General features: G+C 49.7%; 1 protein-coding gene across 1 annotated transcript in view; it reads right to left on the bottom strand.

The window, feature by feature from the left end:
- The window catches only part of SLC39A8 (solute carrier family 39 member 8), a 264,221-nt gene that overhangs the window by 156,621 nt on the left and 85,453 nt on the right, over positions 1–22,147 (bottom strand). The window contains exons 4-5 of the mRNA XM_078677474.1: positions 2,681–2,850; positions 896–1,018 (exon numbers count right to left, since the gene is read on the bottom strand). Coding sequence (XP_078533600.1) covers positions 896–1,018; positions 2,681–2,850 — 293 coding nt within the window. The remainder of the gene's footprint in view (positions 1–895; positions 1,019–2,680; positions 2,851–22,147) is intronic.

Raw genomic sequence — 22,147 nt, 5'->3', positions numbered from 1 at the left:
AATTCTGATGGCTAAAGTTGGGGTAGCCCCTTCATAAGAACTCAACCTCCTTGTGGTGCACTTGCCCTCATGATATCTTCAGCAGCAATAAAAAAAGAAGCTGGTGATGTGCCTGGTAACTGCGAAATCTTGGACGAAAGAGCAGTTAGACAAAAGGCCAGGATCTCCGTGAAGCCAGGGGGTGTGTCCTAATCCCACACGCTGTCTATTAAAACATGTTTGGATACCACCTTTCTTAACAGCTTCCAAACATTTGCATTTTATGCTGCACGGGTGGTTCCGGTACCTGCATCCTAAATTTAGGTGCAGTGTAATGCCCAGGAGCGGCCCGTGCAGGTTAGAGCGGTGGGGCAGGTTGGGGAACGCGACAGACGACAAGGGAAAATAAAATTAATATTTAATTTTCCCTCATTGTCTGTCAAGTCTCCCCCGCCCCGACGCCTCACCGCTCTTACCTGCATGGGCCGCTCCTGGTAATGCCCCTACAGAGGCTCTTTCAACCAATGGCCTTGTAGAAAGTGTGAACAGTGGGCTATCAAAGGTAAGGCAGTTGGATTTTCAGACAATGTATGTCTGATTAGAAAACTGCTTGGAAACTGGGTTGGTGTGACATTATTATACAAAAGTTGGCTGAAGTCAGGTCAATCCCACTTATTTTGCTGAAAAAAGTTCTATTAGTGACTGTCATTTACATTTTAGAAATCAGAAACATCATCTCGCATCCTTAGATTTCATACTGTAAAAAAAGGCATGCATCTGCCAGATGACCATTCTAATGCATGCACAGTATATCTCAGAAAGTATTATCAAGAAGCCGAATTAAAACATCTTTCGCCTGCCAACAAGAAACAAGTACACATAATCGAAATTACGAGAAAGTGCAAGAGAACTGTACCTGTCCGTAGGCGTTCAATATCATTTTCAGTATCCTTTCAATGAAGAAAAGAATGTAAAATCCCCCAAACACAGATACTGCTTTATCGATGTAATTATCTTCTTTGGGATCGAATCCCAGGGCCTGCAAGAGAACGCATTGTGGGTCAGGTTAGTTATATCCGAGGAAAGAAGCGCATTGGCTAGGTTTCTGTGTTGATGCCCACAGGAGATAAACAACAAAGCTTGCTTGTCTCCTTAGTGAATTCTGCTCTGGTACCGCTCGAAATTTGGCAAAGTGGACCCATTCAGAGCCACATTAATGGATTTTATTTTGTAAGGCAAAGGGAGCCGGCCGTTTACAGCCTCCCTCTCTCTGCCATCCAAGAACTGTTTTTGAATGGTGCCCTGGTGCCAGGGGGTACATTCCTGTATCAGGAAGTCATTACAGGTCAGAAGTGTTGTGCTCCAGTATTGAGAGTCACAGCAGCCACAATTTGTTTTCCCCGTGTGCCCAGCTCGGTCAGACCATTTTATAAGGATAGGTGGTTAATACTCTCCGTTAAGGACTAGTCGGGAATGATATTAACCCTTTGTTGCCATACCTCTTTCAAGCACAATACGTACAATTAGCACATGCATTATGTAGAATTGTTTAATTAGGATAATATACATGACACTACAGGGTGATGGTTAAGTATAGAGAGTATATGTGGGATCACCAACTGCAGTTATTTATATGTGCAATAAATCTATATGTTTGAATCTACGATGTCTCTTGGGCTTCAAATGACCAGACATCAAAATGCTGAGGGCATGTTAGCCAACTAGGTTGACAGAATCCAATGTGTGAGTGGCATCGGCTCTCAGCTAAAGCTTTCTCGCATCAGATCACTGAAAGGATAGTTGGGAGGGGTGATACGATTAGCACATGTTGTTCTAATAGCATTATTTACAAAGGAGACGAGCAATAACTTTATTGTCACTAACCTCTATATGAGTCCTTGGCCGCGGCTCATCTGCACGAGTCATGTTACAGTCAATAGCTAATGTTATTGGCCATCTTGGTGGGCTGTGACACTATATATACTAAAGGAGTCAGGTAAGATTGCTGTAGTCCTTTTCTACCTAATGGAGGCAAACATGCACTTGCTGAAGACCAGGAAACATCTAATATCTTTCAGGCTTGGTAACTGCGGATGGCTGACTTTTCTATTATAGTGAAATACGAAGATGGAAAGAGTGGTTACAAAGCTGGCTACAGCACAGATCGGGTACAGGCCAGTGACAGCTCATCCGCTGTGGTGGAGGAGCTTCACCCCACCACGCTGAAAAAGGGAAAAAATACAATGATAATAAAACCAATTTGATAATAAAAAAAATGATAATATACCCGCCAAGCATATTGGGGCCTCTGACTGCCAAGCCACCTCCAGGGAATGGCGGTTCCCTGGCGGCGGTCCCAGGGCGGTCCCACAGCCCAAGTCGTAATGGGATGGTCAGACTGCTGGTGCGGCGGTGGCTGGACCACCACCATCGCGTCACCAAGGGTGTGGCGGAACGAGGACCGCCAGACTTGGAATTTGGCCCATTGTTTTTTACATAGCTTGGTTTGCAAATGATGAGCAGATCTAACCACAATTTCAGTAATGTAACAGTGATTTAAATGGAAAAGCTGTGGACCTTCAGAACATGCTTCTGTACATACAAGGGGAGCATCCTCTATCTCCAGACGGCATATTATCCGATAATATAAAGATTACATTCAAAATATTCATAATTATTTGAAAAAAAATAAGTTCACTACCTCTGGTATAAGCTGGAAAATTGCATTTGACAATAGAGTCCCAATGGCCAAGCCAACGAAATAGGTCAACACTTTGGGGAAATATGGCTTCTTTAGCACAGGAGTGATGAACAGCCCGAAGAGTGAGGGCAGACTGATGAGAGTCACGGAGAGGAACCCGAACCCCCACACTGTGCACAAAGAGAAAACCACAGGTCAGCCAAAAGAATACATTTTTTTCACTTGAATCTGTAAAAAGCAGTAAGAGACAGAATAGGTCCCTGAAGAATCATTAAAACATTTGATGACATGTTATAAAATATAATACACTTGTCCAGATTGATGTTCTTAATATAAAGATTATAATCCTGTATATTTGTATGGTACAGAACACGCTGTAAACTGCAAGCAATTGTTGATGCACAAACAAAAATCTGCAATTACCCCCAGGTCCCTTATGTCCTGGTCCCATTCATGAAAATATGGAGATAACCATCTCCCGACAGAAAAAAACGATCAAAAGAATGCTGGGACACTAACCCCGCCCCTCCCACCGGGAGCACATAAGGGGTACTTACCCAGCAGACTCCCTGTTCTTTTTTCTGTCTGTCGACAGTTTGGTTTGGATGCTGGTGCTGCTCCTGCTCCTGCTGGGCTGGGGTGGCGTGCACTTCTTCGATTCTCCCCCCGCCTGGCTGCCTGGCTTCGCGGGCGGGGGGGGGGGGTTTCCTTGGTCTGCCACCTGGCCTGCTGGGCTTGCTGGGTGTCTGGCTTGTTTCTGGCTGGGGAATCCTGTTGGCCGGCCCTTTGCGGCTGGTGCGCCGCCTCCCGAGGGTTATTTCCGGGTCGCTGTGCGAGTCTTCCTGTGGCCTGGCTGGGTGGAAGACACGCTGCGCTTTCTCTCCCTGGGATTTCCGATGCTGGATGGTTGGAGTGGGGGCCTCGTTCCTGGGGGTGTTTCGGCCCCCGCTCTGGGTGAGTCCCGCGTAGTGGTGTTTTTTTTACTCGCTCTGCCTGTCTTTGTCCTGCTGCCTGCCTTGTTTTTCTCCCCATGCAGCTCGGACGTGTGTTCCTCTGCCTCCGGTTCTATCCCTGTCGGGTGGCTGGGGTTCCTGTGCCTCACTCCGCTGGGGTGGCGAGAGGCCGTCTCCCGCTGGTTTACAGGCCTGTTTTGACCCTCCTTTGCCCGCCTCTCTGGCTGCGCTGGCTGGTTGTGGCTTCAGGGCTGGTGTGGCGGCTTTGCTGTTTGGGTGCCCGTTTTCCCGGGGCCTTGCTCCTTCATGACTTGGGCTCGGCTTTCTGTCTCAGCGGCCCCCTGCTCCCAAAAGCCTCCCGGTAGAGGGTCTGGCGCAGCCCATCAGCAGCTTGCGGCGGCTCCCCTGCCTTTGCTGGGGGGTCCTCTGTCCTGTCTTGGGGCGGAGGTTTTCTTCGTTTTCGAGGGTTCTCTCACCTGGTGCGGGCTTCTCGCGGCTCTCTGTCTTCGCGCCAGCTGTTGGAGGGGTTTGCTCAGTGCTGCTGCTCCCCCGTCACGAGGGGTTATTGCATTTGGTCTCCGCTGTTGCTGGTCGCTCGCCCTGATGTGTGCTGCGATTGGGTTGGGCCCCATTTGCGTTTCTTTGCAGCACATGCTTCTCTTCTTTGGGTGTCCTCCCTCGTGGGGGGGGGTCTCCTCCTGTTGTGGTGCTTGTTCCTGTCTTCGGGGACTTGTCTTGTGCTGCTATGGGTGCTGGCTGCTGCTGTGGCATTCTGTGTGTCGGGGCCTCGGCTCTTACATGGAGTTGGGTGTCTGTCGTGCACTTTCGGGCTTCACTATGGCACTGGCGATGGGCGCTCTTAGATGTGTGTGGGTGCAGGGTTGGTCTCTGCCCTGGTGGTTCGATGGCTCCATTGCTGTTTTTGCTTTGGTGCCTTTGTTTTGGCCACTTTGTAGTTTGTGCTTGACATTGGTCTGGGGAGCCGGGACTTGGACCCGGGGCTTCCTGGGTGGCTTTCCTGCTCTTTGCTGGTGCTGCACTTGCGGCGTGTCCTCCTGTGCAGCTGTCCCTGGTTGTTCTCCCCGCCTTTGCTTTGGGCGTCTCTCGTGTTTCTGCCTTGCTGGAGGGTGTGCTGAGTCTCCATGTGCTCCCTGGCGATGGTGGCTCCCACTTTTGCTCCGTTTCGCCCTTCGGGGCTTCTTGGGTGCTGTGTGTGCTGGCCTGGAGGTTTGCGCTTTTGGTGCGGTCTCGCTTGGTTCCCTGGTTGTGTTTTGCGACTCTGGTCCTGGTTTCTGCCTTCATGGTGCTTTTTTTTGTCTGGGGTGCTGTTGCTTGGTGGGTTTGCACTGCGATCTTCTCCTTGTGCTTCGGGGCTGTGGTTGTCTTCTCGGCTCTGGCGTTGCCTTCTTGGCTGCCTGGGGATCTCTGTCGGGTGGGGGCCTTGTCTTTGGTGGTGCCCCTTCCTGCCCTCCGGGTTTTGGGGGCTGTTGTCTTCTTGCTCCCATGGGTGCTCTGTGCTTCCCCGTTTCTGGGTTTCTCACTCCTGGCCTGGCCTGGCCTTGGCCTTGCCTGTGTCTTTGGGTTGCTGCTCTCGGCTCCCATGCCTCGGGGGGTTTCTGCCTTTGCTGAATTGTAGGGCCTGTGGCGGTGGTGCCTGGTTGTTTCAGGCTTCCTGCTGCTGTACTGCCTCTCCTGGTCCTTTTCCGTGTTGCCTTGCCTGCACTTCTGCGTTATGCTTGTGGTTGCGCTTGTTTGTGCTGCTGGTTGCCCGGTTCGCCCTTTGGCCCTGTCGTTGGGGCTTGGTGCGGGTGCTCCTTGGCCTTGCCCTGGGCCGGGTGTTGCGGTCCTGGCTTCCGTGGGTTGTTGCCTTTGGCCTTTCCTCCCTGCTGTTGGCTTCTCTCCCCGTTGAGGTCTCCCGCTCGGCTTCCGGTTGGGCTTGTTCCCTCCCCGGGCTCCTCTGGCTCTGTGTTGCTGGTCGGACATCCTTTCGGGGTCTGTCTCCCTTGTGCCGGTGTGCTTGGGTTGCGCTGGTCGCTCCTCTCTGGTCCTCGCTGCTGCGTGGTGTTCTGGGTGGCTCGCCTGCTCTGGTGCCTTGGTGGAGTTTGGCTTCCCCTGGGGTGTCTTGGGTTGGCTTCTTCGCCTTCTGGCTGGGCTTCTGACTGTATCATTTCCTCCCTGCTTCTTCGGGTCTTGTCTGGGGTCCGTGTAGCTGCCGGGTGGGCCTTGTTTGCTGCCTGGTTGGATTCCCCTAGTGCGGTTGGGGTCTGCTGGGTCTCTTTGGCCTGAGGGGTGTTTTCTCTGGCTTGGCTCGCTGCGGTGGGGCGGGTGTTGTCCCTTCCCTTTCTGGTGGTCCTTTTGCCGGTGTTGTGCCTCCGCTTTCCCTGTTATCCTATTCCGGGGGCCGTGTTTCGGTCTTCCTGGTCTGCGGGCTTGCGGTTGCTTCTGCTCCCTGTTGGCTCCTGTTCTTGGCTGGTCTACGGGGCGCCCTGCTTGGGTTTGCCTGGTTGCGTTTTTCTGCTGTTCTGGCCTGCCTGTTTGGGCCTGGCGCTTCTTGGCGGGTCCTTTGCCTGCCTGTGGGGGGGGCTGGTCCCTCTGCTTTCGGGTTCCGATCCCTTGTGCGTGGGGTGTGTTCCTGCCGTTCTGGCGTTTTGGTTCTGTTTCTGGCTCTGGCTCCTGTTTTCCTGCTTACCTCCTCGTGGGTTTCGTTTGGGCACTGCCGAGGCTGTTTGCTCTGGGGCCTGTGCTCTGCTGGGGCCTTCCTTTCCTTTGTGCCTTCCCACGTTTTGGGTTTTGGCCTTCGGGTCCTTCGGGTCCTGCGGGTTGCTTGGCCTTGGCTTCCGGGGTTTGTTTTGGGTTGCCATTTTTGCCCTATGGGGTTCGTCCCCTGCGCGTGCCCTGCCTTGGTTTGTGCTGGGCTTCCTCGCTGGTTTCAGTTTGCTTCTGTGTTCCCTCTCCCCTGTTGGGCTGTGGTTCCGTGCTGTATTGTTTGGCCCTGTCCCGCTCCTGTGGGTGCTCTGGGGGTTGTTGGCCCTCGGTCTCGCTGCCCTCTGTGGGCTCCTGGAGCTTGCCTGTTGCTGGGCTTCGGGTGCTTGCTGGCCGTCTTGGCTTCTCCTCCTGCTGGGCTTGAGGGGTTCCTTGAGGTTGCTTCCTGGCCCTCTGCTTTGGCTGTTTGGGGTCTTCTTTGCCTGCCCTTTTTTGGTTGGGCTTGGCTGTGGTTGCTGTTGGCCCCTTTGGGTTCCCTTGCTTGGTCTTGGGTTCGCTGGGTCTTTTGTCTGTGTGGTTGCTCCCCTCCTCTGTTGTTCGGGGTGTGCCTTCTTCAGGCTGGTGCTTCCTGCTCCGGTTTCCTCCGGTTGGCTGGGGCTGTGTTTTGGGGTTCCTGTGGTTCCTCCTGTTCCCCTTCCTCCTTGGTGTTCCGGGTCTCTTAGTCCTGGGTGGTTGCCCTTGTAGTTTTTTGCTGCTCGGGTTTCCTGGGGGTGATGGGTCCCTTGTGGCCTTGGGGTTTGCCTCTTTCCTGTCCGTGGGCTCTGTCTCGCCTTCCGGGTTGGTTGCTGGTGGTCTGGATGCTGTTGCTGGCTCTTTCTGGTCGGCCTGCTCCTCTTTGGGGGTTTCCAGGGGTGTTTTCCTCTGGTCGCTCTATATTCGTGTCTGGTGCTTCCCTTCTCCTCAGGTTTGGTCCTTCCCTTGGTGGCCTTCTCGGCTCCCTCTTTCGAGGGGCCGCCTTTGTTGTTCTTGGCTGGGTCTTGGCGTTCCTCTGACCCTCTGGGTCCTTGGGTGTTTCTTTTCTTTCCGGGGCCGGGTTTTGTCTGGCTTGGGCTCTCTGTGCCTGGGTTTGGCTTTGGTTGCCCGGTTCTGGCTTCCTGGCCTAGTGGTTCTTGGCCTGTTCTTCTTTGGGTGGCCTCCTCCCGGATTTTTCTCCTTGCCACTGTTGGCTGGTGTGTCCGTCCTCTCCCCTTCTCTGGTTGGCGGTGGGGTGTTCCTGCTTGGCCTGGTTGCCCCCTGTGGTGGTGGTTCTGGTCCTCTGGTTGCTCCTCCGTTGTTTTGGTTGGGTGCTTCCTGGTTTGGTGGGGCTCCTCCTTGTCGGGGGCCCTGCTTGGGATTTCCCCGGTTCTGCCTCTTGCTTCCTGCGGTTGCTGCCTTGGGGTGTTTCCTGAGTTGGCTTCTGTTTGGTTTTGGAAGGCCGGCTTTTCTGCTTTGGTATTCTCCATATTTTCATGAATGGGACGAGGACATAAGGGACCTGGGGGTAATCCTCTATTACTTACCGGTAATCTTCATTACTCCGGGTCCCGTTGTCCTCGTTGTCCTTGGTTGTTCAGGGAGTCTGCTGGGTAAGTACCCCTTATGTACTCCCGGTGGGAGGGGCGGGGTTAGTGTCCCAGCATTCTTTTGATCGTTTTTTACTGTCGGAGATGGTTATCTCCATATTTTCATGAATGGGACGAGGACAACGGGACCCGGAGTAATGAAGATTACCGGTAAGTAATAGTGCATTATTGTGTAACTAAACTGGTGCTTTGCGATGAATTATTGTGTAACTAAACTGGTGCTTTGCGATTATCAAACGTATAACATTTACAAAAAATACATTTTAAATCTACAACAATGATTTTCAAGTCTCATCTTTCCACGCAACACACAGAGCTGTGGTGTTTCGTTTATCAAGTAAACATGGATATTTGTAAATTGTGAGCTCAAAGCTCCTCAGGGAAGTGCCTGTTGATTTCCTTACTAATAAGAAAGATTCGCCTCAAAGAAATTGCACGACCTTTCGAATTACACAGTTTGACCTGTAGGAAAACAGACTAAGGTCACACAAAAATGATTGCCCAACATGCTTGCCCTCATCCCTAAGTTTAACCCACTGTTCACCGGCTTCTTTGGTTTCAATGGTAAAAATAAACGCACAATTGAATAACGTTTTAAGTATTAAACTATGAAGCAGTAGGCTGCGCTTATGAACTCATTTTAAAGGTATCTAGCAAAATGTTTTCAGTTTTCAGCATGTATGCTAACATAGTTAGAGTGCTGTGCACTCCATGGAATTTGATGAGAATTTGCAAAATCACCAGGGGTAGAAAAGATAAGCTTCAGCCTTTTTGGTGCCCATTTATTATTATTATTATTTAATTCTTGTACAGCGCATGGCTACCCAGAGGGTTTGCCAGCGCTAAGTGGCGGCCAGGACACCTTAGGAAGAGAGCTCAAAATAACCAGGTCTTCATCTTCTTCTGAGAGGTGAGCAGAGAGGTGCAGCATCGCAGGGATTCCAGAAGCGGGTTCCATAGCTTTGGTCCCAAAAGAGGGAAGGAGTGACCGCCCAGCCCGGTGCGCCTGACTCTAGGAACTTTAACCCGTTTACCGCGGCGGCAATTCTGCTGCGGTGCGGGCGTTCTATTGCGTGGGCCGGGCCGCGTCGGCCAACGGACATGCGTAGCACTACTGAGGTAGAGCTCGCGACGGCCGTTGGCCGATGGGCGCACTTAAGGGGTTAAACAGAGATGAATTGCTGGAATGTAGAGTAGGGCTGTGGTAGGGAGAGGCAAGGTTTTGCAAGTACTGAGGTCTGGAGTGGGAGTATATTTTGTGCATATAGCAGAGTGCCTTGAAAGTGATACGCTTCTCAACTGTGAGTCAGTGGAGGTCATCAAGAAGGCCGGACGGAGAGGAGTGTTTAGGAAAGCCGGAACAGGAGCCTGGCAGCAGAATTCTGAACCACTTGGAGGCGCCTGATCACGGACTTGTCTGCTCTTAGATATAAGATGCTACCATAATCTAACCTGGACAGAATCAGAGCATGGAGGACGGTTCTTTGAGAAGCGAAGGAAAGTATCCACAGGATCTTTCTAAGCCACCTCATTGCAAAACGCGACGAAGACACACGGGAATGACTTGACACCACGCCCCGGACCTTGATAGCAGAGGGGGGGGGTGTATAAATGAGGGTAGAGGTATAAATGATTAAAGCGGGTATTGCCAGTGCGCCCCTGGTGAAGGTAAATCTGCTCATCAGTAGGTTGCTCATTCCAGAAGAATGGAGGTGGTGCACAAAGAATCCCTAGATCTGCTCCTGGGATGCAAAGGGAAACATCAAATGTCTGGTCTGAAAGATGAGAGTTCACAGGGTCATCCGTTCAAAGGTTACCAGTGCGACCAGATAGGCTGCAGTTATGACTCCCATAAGGCGAGGTGAGGCAGTAGGCCTACAGTGCCTCAAGTTATAAGGAAAGGACCCTCAGAGAAAATATTATTTTGCCATGAGAGTCACTGGGCCTCTCCTGTCTCTAAGGATCCTTTTATATACTCACTGGCAATTGGTCTCCTTCCACTGACGCCGCAACGGTACCAGGGACCCTAGTACAAGAAAATGGTATCCTAACCACACTGAATGCTATTTAGGTAGTAAAATACAGCAATAATTAGAGTTGAGTGGGCCTCTTAGGACTCTGGTGCCACTGCAGCTGCTGCGCCACTCATAACTCAGTGCTTAATTTGAGCCGGTGGTTTCTGGTGCTCTGCTCCTGTGCTTAATTGTCAACGCCAGTGCCTGTGACAGTTTTCCACAAGGTGGCGCTGTCTGGCCGATTTAGAGGTGACCATATCAAAAGGCAATTATTAAATTAATATATAAATTAAAAATTACTATTACCTGCCGCTCAAGCCATTTTTACTAGTTGTGTTATTACTATCACTGGCAGCATAGCAGGAGCAATGAGTGGTGCAAATTGCTGTGGCCTCCTGATGAGAGCCCTGGCACTTATGTTTTTTTACAAATTAAGCACTGTACTACGCAGAGTATAGTATACCTACTCTGGTTCACCAGTAAATGCAGTTATACCATAATTTCCCAGTCTTGGGTCATGTGTCATCAAATGCCACTTTAGGGAAAGGTATGTCCAGGCATGTACAAAAGATTGGCGTAAATCTACAAATGCATATTTAGTTTAGAAAATACTGCTGGCTGACTGCTTACTAATACATTTATCAGCGTTTGTGAAGTAGCATTCTTATGAAAATACTATTGTTTTCCTTAACCTGGCTAAGACTCCTAAGATATCTAATCAAGTGAACCTCTTCATTAAAAAGATGGCAGGGGAGGCCAACCAGACGTCCTAGAGAACAGCCAGATCACGGGGGAGGTAGAACAGAGCTGCACTTGGGGGAGGGCGAGATTATAGTTTATGAAATTAAACCACAGCACCCGCAGAACAAAGGAGCACACTCTGTACGGAAAGAGATGGAACAAGGAGATACACCATCAAAGAGCAACAAATATTAAGCCGCATTACATAAACCGCGCTAAACACAACAATAAAGTAACAGTCGCACGTTTGTGTGTTAATTTTACAACAAATGTAGCAGGAGATACAAGGAATTTATCATTCTGAACATCACTTCACCGAAGAAGCAATGACAAAGCGAATAAGTTGAGCTTTTGCGTTGTGTGTATACACATACGGAAAGGCACCAATGTACACAGAGGCAACATACATACAAACAACAATGCACACACAGAGCACACTTGAAGGGTCCCATGCACAGGCAGACAACACGCTCAAATTCACCACTGTGGGACCAAAATTTGCAAAAGTGGTAAACCTATATCTCAACAGGCTGTTCATGTAATAATGACCACCACAGGCACGTCAGCGAAGGTCCAGTCTCATATATGGGATAAAGTAGCCCCCGCAGTACCTTGAAAAGATACTCCAAGTCACTGAGGAGTTCAGTGATGGCCATATAGAGGATAAAGGACAAAGGCAGAGTTCCCTTATAAGGTCATGGAATTCCAAAGGGGCGTGCAGGATCCTTATAATATTATTTCCAGGGGTATTTTATTCCTTATAATACTTGGGCACTCCATCATCTTAACGACAAACCATTTTTAAATCCTTGATGCATTGCTCTTTCGTGTGAAAGAGAAAGCATGTTTGCAACATGAAGAAAAAAAGTAGAATCTCTAGTGTAAAATTAAACAGATCAAAAAAGCAGTTGGAGATTTGTTTCTAAAGATAATAGAATCAGTTTAATACAAGTCAGATTTAAAAAAAAGAAAAGCACTGTAGCTCAGAATTTGTAGAAAGATGCAGAGACTTTCTATATTTTCTATAATTACCTAAGGCATGTTTTTTCACCATTAATATGTCATTGCAGTTGAGCAGCTATGTCATATTTTGTATTACAGGTGACTAGGTGCATCACAAGACGTCTGTGATAAGGAAATTAGAGACGAGTTTTTATTCAGGGATTAAAGGGAACCCATGTATAATAAGGAATTCAAGTTAGTAATACTGCCACCTACGCCATCAGGCACCACAGGCATGGTTCCATGAATCAGTTAGAAAAAAACGACCTACTATCAGGCATTGCACATATGTTCTTTCTTCTTGTAAGAGTTTTCCACCGTTCTGGTATTTGCAGGTATCATCAGATTACTTTCATAAGGTGCTGCAGCGTTTGGAATACTTTGCCATATCAGGCGTGAGTTGTTCACTGAACACTAGTATTTTTTCTCTGCATTCTTGTAGTCCTACCTTTATCATGGAATAGTTAAACTAGAAGTACCAGATAGAGCTGATTTTCTGTCACGACAGAAATAAACAAAAAACATACAAACCAAGCGTCTATTTTGTGGCCACAATACTCATTGTTCCACCTCTTATCTGATTGCACTTATAACACGCACTGGACTTAGACAACTTTGATCAGCTGAGGCTGCACGCGTGTTATCAGCAGCAAGGAGTGAACTAGGATTAAAGCATGAAGAAACAGCAGGGTTACCAGTCTGATCTCCAGCCACAGTGTCATCAGCAGGCAAAAAGACCTAATAAAAAATACTCTAAGACGCAGATATTTTTCATAAAAAGTACTGACAAATTCAGGCCCGTCTGAAATTTATATGTTAGCAGTATCATAAGAGAGGTGATAACATTGCCTTACTGAACAATACATGGATGAAATTGGAAAAACCTATATTAATATGATGGTCAGCAAACCACCCACTAAACCAGGGTTCTCCAAAGTCGGTCCTGAGGGCCGGATCATTGCCAGATTTTTAAGATAACTAAATTTATCTAAATGGTAAATGCTAAAAATCTGGCCTGGAACCGTCCCTCCATGGCAGACTTTGGAGAACCCTGCTGACCAAACCAATAAGTCAGGAGGATACAATGATTGGAGAAGCCAGGTAAGCACTGAGATACTTGCCTTTCTTGGTAGCTCCACGGGTGAAGAACCTTGCATATTGGACGTGGTGGCCGCTCCTAGGTACACCCTTGTGGGAAGAGTGGTGGGCCCCTGCTGGGCCGAGAAATGCACCAGAGGGGGAAGGGCACCGATGGAATCCCAGGAAGGAGCGCCTATCTGGAATACTTATACTTCCAGCAGGGGGAAAGCCTGACCAGGAGTCATGAAAAGATGCTGCCTGAATGAGCAGACATCAGGTCTCCTTGCAGTGTGACAGTCAACTGCGAGGGGAGTTTCACCAAGGGTCCACCATGAGCCCCGCTTTCATTTGTTAAGTGTGACAACTGTTGGTACATTCTAGTAACTACGGCTACAATGGGAAATGATACAAAAGGGGGTGGTGATGGACGGAGCATCTGAACCAATCAAACACTCACACCCAGTCAAAAGATCTGGGTTTGATCCCTCACCGTTCTTTAGCCCACTCTGCCACCCCAATTCAGACATGGCTATATGCAAATCAGTCTGACCCTGTGCCTCATGGGAACAGTCCAGCCCGAACTGCCAAGCCATGCCTTCCCTGGACCGGAAACAAGCTTCCGAGGACCGGTTTCTGGCATTCCAGCCATCTTCAGCCCGGCTTGCTTGAATCCAGTGGCAAAGTGAGCAAGGGACTCACGTCTGAGCATACCCTGCCACACTTATGGCGGCCAAAGAGGTACAAAAGGGGGTGGTGATGGACGGAGCATCTGAACCAATCAAACACTCACACTCAGTCAAAAGATCTGGGTTTGATCCATCACCATTCTTTAGCCCACTCTGCCACTCCAGTTCAGACATGGCTATATGCAAATCAGTCTGACCCCGTTCCTCATGGGAACAGTCCAGCCCGAACTGCCAAGCCATGCCTTCCCTGGACCGGAAACAAGCTTCCGAGGACCGGTTTCTGGCATTCCAGCCGTCTTCAGCCCGGCTTGCTTGAGTCCAGTTGCAAAGTGAGCAAGGGACTCACGTCTGAGCATACCCTGCCACACTTATGGCGGCCAAAGCGGTACAAAAGGGGGTGGTGATGGACGGAGCATCTTACCAATCAAACTCTCACACCCAGTCAAAAGATCTGGGTTTGATCCATCACCGTTCTTTAGCCCACTCTGCCACCCCAGTTCAGACATGGCTATATGCAAATCAGTCTGACCCGATGCCTCATAGGAACAGTCCAGCCCGAACTGCCAAGCCATGCCTTCCCTGGACCGGAAACAAACTTCCGAGGACCGGTTTCTGGCATTCCAGCCGTCTTCAGCCCAGCTTGCTTGAATCCAGTGGCAAAGTGAGCAAGGGACTCGCGTCTGAGCATACCCTGCCACACTTATGGCGGCCAAAGCGGTACAAAAGGGGGTGGTGATGGAGGGAGCATCTGAACCAATCAAACTCTCACACCCAGTCAAAAGATCTGGGTTTGATCCATCACCGTTCTTTAGCCCACTCTGCCACCCCAGTTCAGACATGGCTATATGCAAATCAGTCTGACCCTGTGCCTCATGGGAACAGTCCAGCCCGAACTGCCAAGCCATGCCTTCCCTGGACCGGAAACAAGCTTCCGAGGACCGGTTTCTGGCATTCCAGCCATCTTCAGCCCGGCTTGCTTGAATCCAGTGGCAAAGTGAGCAAGGGACTCACGTCTGAGCATACCCTGCCACACTTATGGCGGCAAAAGCGATACAAAAGGGGGTGGTGATGGACGGAGCATCTGAACCAATCAAACACTCACACCCAGTCAAAAGATCTGGGTTTGATCCATCACCGTTCTTTAGCCCACTCTGCCACCCCAGTTCAGACATGGCTATATGCAAATCAGTCTGACCCTGTGCCTCATGGGAACAGTCCAGCCCGAACTGCCAAGCCATGCCTTCCTTGGACCGGAAACAAGCTTCCGAGGACCGGTTTCTGGCATTCCAGCCGTCTTCTGTCCGGCTTGCTTGAATCCAGTGGCAAAGTGAGCAAGGGACTCACGTCTGAGCATACCCTGCCACACTTTTGGCGGCCAAAGCGGTACAAAAGGGGGTGGTGATGGACCACCCCCTTTTGTACCGTAATGGGAAATGAGGCCTAGAGACAACAAACAGAGGAATGCCAGAGATAAGGAAAAAATTCCTTAGCTCAAGACCATTATTATTATTGCAGTTTATAGAGCGCGCGGCTACCTCCAACGGAAGTGTCCCGGCGCTAGCAGCGGATAGGAGGAGGGGACCATCAAGATCTAGGACCCTAAAGGAGTCAATGCAAGATGGCCGGGGGCCCCAAGGAATACACTTGTTTAAGGAGAGGCAGTGAGAGCCCTACAAAGTAGCATGACAGGATCTGACTCACATGCTATACAGCTCTCACATTGCACCCCTAATAATTGTGCAGCAATTCAAAGCCTGAAGTGGCATGAGGAACTAAAATCATAATATATACGTTATTATGTAACACTATGAGAAAGCCTAATAGTTTCCGCATATAACTGGATTATTCTAGTTTGGAAATTGTGTGTCCACGCCTGCATGATCAACATGATTCAGAAAAGGGGGTGGTGATGAACAGAGTGTCTGAATTAAGCAGACCACTCTTACCCAGTCCAAAGATCAGGGCTTGATCCATCACCGTTATTTAGCTCACTGCCCCATCCCAGCTCAGAACCTGGCTATATGCAAATTAGTCTGTCCCTGGCCCAGTGCATCATGGGAACAGGGCAGACCAAACTACCAATCCAATTCTTCACCAGAAAGGAGACAAGCTTCCGGGGACCGGTTTCTGCCATTTCAGGCGTCGTCGGCCCGGCTTGCTTGAATCCTGATGGAGCAGTGAGCAAGGGACTCATGTCCGAGTATACCCTTCCACGCTTATGGTGGACAAAATGATTCAGAAAAGGGGGTGGTGATGAACAGAGTGTCTGAATTAAGCAGACCACTCTTACCCAGTCCAAAGATCAGGGCTTGATCCATCACCGTTATTTAGCTCACTGCCCCATCCCAGCTCAGAACCTGGCTATATGCAAATTAGTCTGTCCCTGGCCCAGTGCATCATGGGAACAGGGCAGACCAAACTACCAAGCCAATTGGTTTGCCCTGTGCCCATCATGCACTGGGACAGGAACAGACTAATTTGCATATAGCCAAGTTCTGAACTGGGATGGTGCAGTGAGCTAAAAAACGTGTTGGATCTAGCCCTGATCTCTTGACTGGATGAGAGTATTCTGCTTAATTCAGAAACTCTGTCCATCACCACCCCTTGTTGTTAAATATTTTGTCCACCCTAAGCGTGGAAGGGTATACTCAGATGTGAGTCCCTTGCTCATTGCACCATCAGGATTCAAGCAAGCTGGGCCGACGACGGCTGAAATGCCAGAAACCGGTCCCCGGAAGCTTGTTTCCTTCCCAGTGTAAGAATTGGCTTGGTAGTTTGGTTTGCCCTGTTCCCATCATGCACTGGGACAGGAACAGACTAATTTGCATATAGCCAGGTTCTGAACTGGGATGGTGCAGTGAGCTAAAAAACGGTGTTGGATCTAGCCCGGATCTCTTGACTGGGTGAGAGTATTCTGCTTAATTCAGAAACTCTGTCCATCACCACCCCTTGTTGTTAAATATTTTGTCCACCCTAAGCGTGGAAGGGTATACTCAGATGTGAGTCCCTTGCTCATTGCACCATCAGGATTCAAGCAAGCCGGGCCGACGACGGCTGAAATGCCAGAAACCGGTCCCCGGAAGCTTGTTTCCTTCCCAGTGTAAGAATTGGCTTGGTAGTTTGGTTTGCCCTGTTCCCATCATGCACTGGGACAGGAACAGACTAATTTGCATATAGCCAGGTTCTGAACTGGGATGGTGCAGTGAGCTACAAAACGGTGTTGGATCTAGCCCTGATCTCTTGACTGGGTGAGAGTATTCTGCTTAATTCAGAAACTCTGTCCATCACCACCCCTTGTTGTTAAATATTTTGTCCACCCTAAGCGTGGAAGGGTATACTCAGATGTGAGTCCCTTGCTCATTGCACCATCAGGATTCAAGCAAGCCGGGCCGACGACGGCTGAAATGCCAGAAACCGGTCCCCGGAAGCTTGTTTCCTTCCCAGTGTAAGAATTGGCTTGGTAGTTTGGTTTGCCCTGTTCCCATCATGCACTGGGACAGGAACAGACTAATTTGCATATAGCCAGGTTCTGAACTGGGATGGTGCAGTGAGCTAAAAAACGGTGTTGGATCTAGCCCTGATCTCTTGACTGGGTGAGAGTATTCTGCTTAATTCAGAAACTCTGTCCATCACCACCCCTTGTTGTTATGCATGATCAACATAGCAACATTATTCAGGGGCAAGGAATCCCAGTAGGGTGACCAACCGTCCGTAAATTTCACGGACAGTCCGTAATTTTGGCCGTCTGTCCGTTGTCCGTGAAGGATTCTTTAACGGATGCCATTTGTCCATCATTTTAGCCAGGCACCGGTCGCCCTACCCTAAAGCCGGCACAGCTTGCCCTCCCCTCCCTTCTTGACTCCGAGGGCAGGACCAAAGCTCAGGTACCCCGCAGCATTGGAGAGGCAAAGCGGGATGGCACCCCTCACACCTCCAGCCCTCGATGAGCTGTTAAGAGGTGCTTCGAAGGTGACTGAGAGGGAGGGGCTGCAGCTTCAGGAGCAGAAGCATCTATTCAGATGCAAATAGCCCTGAATGCCCCATGTCTCTGCAATTTAGAGGAGGCCTCACACATTCCCTTTCTGTGCAGGGCCCCAAACACCCTAGACTTGGCCAGATTACACCCCTGATTACACCGAGGCAGCACATGGTTCTCTTCACAGAGCTCAATTACTGTCACTAAATTGTAAGCAAACCTCGGTTCTTCAAACATGCAGTCTATATTGTAATAAAAGAAAGAAAAGGCACAATCGCACCCACACCGGTTAACAAAGTATGGAGGACAATCAGGTAAATCAGTTCTCTTGGAGTATCTCCTGTAAGTACTGTACATCAAAGTGGAGGATGGCATTTTGGACAGAGAGCCTGTCTTCTCCTTGTCTTGTGCAGGAAGGGGTGAGTAGCCCAAGATGATACTAGAATACTGCATGCCCACCCCTGTGCCCACCCTGGTGGATCCTGTTCCCCCTCCTGTGATGGCTCCTGTACCCCTCCCCCGCCTGTGATGGCTCCTGTCCCCCCCTGTGTTGGCTCCTGCCCTAGGCCGCTGTGGTGGCTCCTGTCCACCCCCTCTCCCCCCCTCCTCCCGCCTGTGATGGCTCCTGTCTCCCCCTGCGGTGGATCATGTCTCCGCCCTGGGTGGCTTCTGTCCCAGTCCTGGAATGGCTCCTGTAGCGAGGGTGAAGTTCTTGATGGGCCTCTTCTCAAAAGGGCTCAGCTCAAAATTAATATGGAAAGGTGGGCGAGTAAGTAAGTGAAGGGATGGCTGGATGGATTAGTGAAAGGGTGAATGGATGAATTAAAGGGTGAATGAATGGATAATGAGGATGGATGGATGGATGGATGGATTGATGGATGGATGGATGAGTGAGGGGAAGGGTGGATGGGAGAAAATGTAAATAGCTGGATGTATGGGTGGACGGGTAGCTGGATGATGGATGAGGGGAAAGATGGATGAGCGGAAGGATGGATGGATGAGGGGAAGGATGGATGGAGGAGAAGGATGGATGAGGGGAAGGATGGATGATGAATGAAAGGAAGGATGGATGAGGGGAAGGATGGGTGGATGAGGGGAAGGAAGGATGGATGGATGAGGGGAAGGAAGGATGGATGGATGAGGGGAAGGATGGATGAGGGGAAGGATGGATGGATGAGGGGATGGATGTAGGGGAAGGATGGATGGATGGATGGATGGGTGTGTGAAAGGATGAATGGATGATGAGGGGATGGATGGATGGATGATGAGGGGAAGGATGGATGGATGATGAGGGGAAGGATGGATGGATGGATGGTGAGGAGATGGATGGATGGATGATGAGGGGAAGGATGGATGGATGATGAGGGGAAGGATGGATGGATGGATGGTGAGGAGATGGATGGATGGATGATGAGGGAAGGATGGATGGGTGGGTGAAAGGATGGATGGATGATGAGGGGATGGATGGATGGATGATGAGGGGAAGGATGGATGGATGATGAGGGGAAGGATGGATGGATGGATGGTGAGGAGATGTATGGATGGATGATGAGGGGAAGGATGGATGGATGATGAGGGGAAGGATGGATGGATGGATGGTGAGGAGATGGATGGATGGATGATGAGGGAAGGATGGATGGGTGGGTGAAAGGATGGATGGATGATGAGAAGGATGGATGGATGGATGAAAGAGGGGGTGGGTGAACGTATGGATGGATGATGAGGGGGAGGATGGATGGTTGGATGATGAGGGGGAGGATGGATGGATGAAAGGGGGGTGGGTGAACGTATGGATGGATGATGAGGGGGAGGATGGATGGATGGTGAGGGGATGGATGGATGGATGATGAGGGGATGGATGGATGATGAGGGGGAGGATGGATGGATGATGAGGGGGAGGATGGATGGATGATGAGGGGATGGATGGATGGATTATGAGGGAAAGGATGGATGGATGATGAGGGAGAGGATGGATGGATGATGAGGGGGTGGGTGAACAGATGGATGGCTGATGAGAGGGAGGATGGATGGATGGTGAGGGGATGGGTGGATGATGAGGGGAAGGATGGATGGATGATGAGGGAGTGGGTGAACGGATGGATGGATGATGAGGGGAAGGATGGATGGATGGTGAGGGGATGGATGGATGTATGATGACGGGTGGGTGAAAGGATGGATGGATAGATAATGAGGGGAAGGATGGATGGATGATGAGGGGAAGGATGGATGGATGATGAGGGGATGGATGGATAGATGATGAGGGGGAGGATGGATGGATGGTGAGGGGATGCATTGATGGATCATGAGGGGAAGGATGGATGGATGATGAGGGGGAGGATGGATGGATGATGAGGGGGTGGGTGAACAGATGGATGAATGATGAGGGGGAGGATGGATGGATGGTGAGGGGATGGATGGATGATGCGGGGAAGGATGGATGATGAGGGGTGGGTGAACGGATGGATGGATGGATGATGAGGGGAAGGATGGATGGGTGATGAGGGGAAGGATGGATGGATGGATGGTGAGGAGATGGATGGATGGATGATGAGGGGTGGGTGAAAGGATGGATGGATGGATGATGAGGGGAAGGATGGATGGATGATGAGGGGAAGGATGGATGGATGATGAGGGGATGGATGGATGGATGATGAAGGGAAGGATGGATGGATGATGAGGGGAAGGATGGATGGATGATGAGTGGGTGGGTGAAAGGATGGATGGATGGAGAGTGGGTGGGTGAAAGGATGGATGGATGGATGAGTGGGTGGGTGAATGGTGGGTGGGTGAAAGGATGGATGGGTGGTTGGGTGGGTGGATTGTGGGTGGGTGAAAGGATGGATGAGTGGATGGGTGGGTGGATGGTGGGTGGGTGAAAGGATGGATGAGTGGATGGGTGGGTGGATGGTGGGTGGGTGGATGGTTGGGTGGATTATGGGTGGGTGGGTGGATGAGTGAAATGATGGATGGATTGATAAGTGCAAGGGTTAATGAATGGACGTATGAGTGTAAGGGTGGATGTAAGGATGGATGAGTGAGTGAAAGGAAGGGTAGATGGACAAAAGGATGAATAGATGTGTGAAGGAGTGAAATGATAGATGGATGAGTGATAGGGTCAATGGATGGATTCATGAGTAGATGGATGGATGGGTGGGTGGATGGATGGATGGAAGGAAGGTTGGCTAAGTGAAAAGGTCGATGGAGAGAGAGAAAGGGAGGATGGATGGATGACTAAAAGAGTGGATGGGTGGAAGGATGAGTAAGTGAAAGGATGGCTGGATTGGTGAAAGGGTAAATGGCTGGATGGATGAGTGAATGGATGGATGGGATGAAGAGTGGATGGATAAGTGTACAGATGGATAGGGTGAAAGGGTGGATGGATGGATAATGGATGACTGAAAGGATGGATGAAGGGATGGATGAGTGAAATGATAGATGGAAGGATACATGATGGATAGGTTTGCAAATGGTTGAATATGTTTGAAAATGGCTGGGCTTACTTATATACTATTGCGCGAACTCTGATGTGTCTGTAAAACTTACCTACTGTCCTGAAGTTTTGTCCTGAATTTTGACCTCCTGTCCTGAATTTGTGTCCTGAATTTTGACCCTTTGTCCTGAATTTTTACACTCATCGTCCTGAATTTGCACCAATGCCAGTTGGTCACCCTAAATCCCATCACTGGGATCCCATTTGAAAACAAAGGCGGGCAGGGCTGCCATCTCACCCTAGGACCCCACCTTTCCTTCGGGATTTGCAACTATCCCTCTAAAGAAACTGGAGCTATTCAAACTCTTCCCCACCTTCTAATTCCCCTTCCGTGCAAACTTCCGCCTGAACATTACAACACAACCATCTTCCTTGTGCTATGAAAAGAAAATCAGACGCTTCGCGTTCTACACAGAGCCTGCTTAAATATTCCGCGTCTGCAGATTTACGGGTGTGACGCAACAGAAATATTTAGGCACGCGGCCAGCAACACATTATAAGACAGGTGAAAGAAAACAACACATAATGCCTGCTGTAGAGATAATGCGTCTGCGGCCCAGAGCAATAACTGTAGAGCAATACGGGGCAGTTATAACTTTCCTTGGCTTCTACAAGCCAGGGTGATTTCAGCAGTGCCAAGACAAGCAGCAGCATTTCGACCTGACCTCGCTGTTCTTAGAATAATATAATTTATTGGGGCACTTAAGCCGAGTAGGCAGTGCCACGGTGCACGTCTGACAGCTCATGGAACATGTCCCAGTCTTACATCGAGGTTTGCCTCTTCACTGAGGTATGAAGCTTTCTCCCCATGGTCTGCTGTGGTGCCCTTCACTGCAGTGACAAGAGGGAGCCGCCATTGAAATCGGAGGGTATTATAAGGCAGGATTAAGTGAGCATATATCCGAATTACTGACCTTTACGTAGTTCATTACGTTTCCTGCTTTCCCTTCTCTTGAGCGTATCTAGAAGAGTATTTTGCGTATGTAGTGTGCTCATGTGTGACATTTCCCTGTCTCATGTGTGACACCTTGAGTGACACTTTATCATAAACTAACGTGACTGGTCTCAAAGGTAATTTGCACATGTGAGTAATTTATATGTGTAATTTACTCTTACACTTTTGGGAAATTTTACTACTTTTTACTATTTCCAAAAATGGAGAGTAAAGTTGCTAAAAAAAAACTGACTTACAGATCTCT

This window comes from Lissotriton helveticus, chromosome 2_1 (genome assembly GCF_964261635.1).
Source record: "Lissotriton helveticus chromosome 2_1, aLisHel1.1, whole genome shotgun sequence".
Taxonomy (NCBI): domain Eukaryota; kingdom Metazoa; phylum Chordata; class Amphibia; order Caudata; family Salamandridae; genus Lissotriton; species Lissotriton helveticus.
The sequence above is the reverse complement of the archived record's forward strand: the minus strand, read 5'-3'. Positions and strand labels throughout refer to the sequence as shown.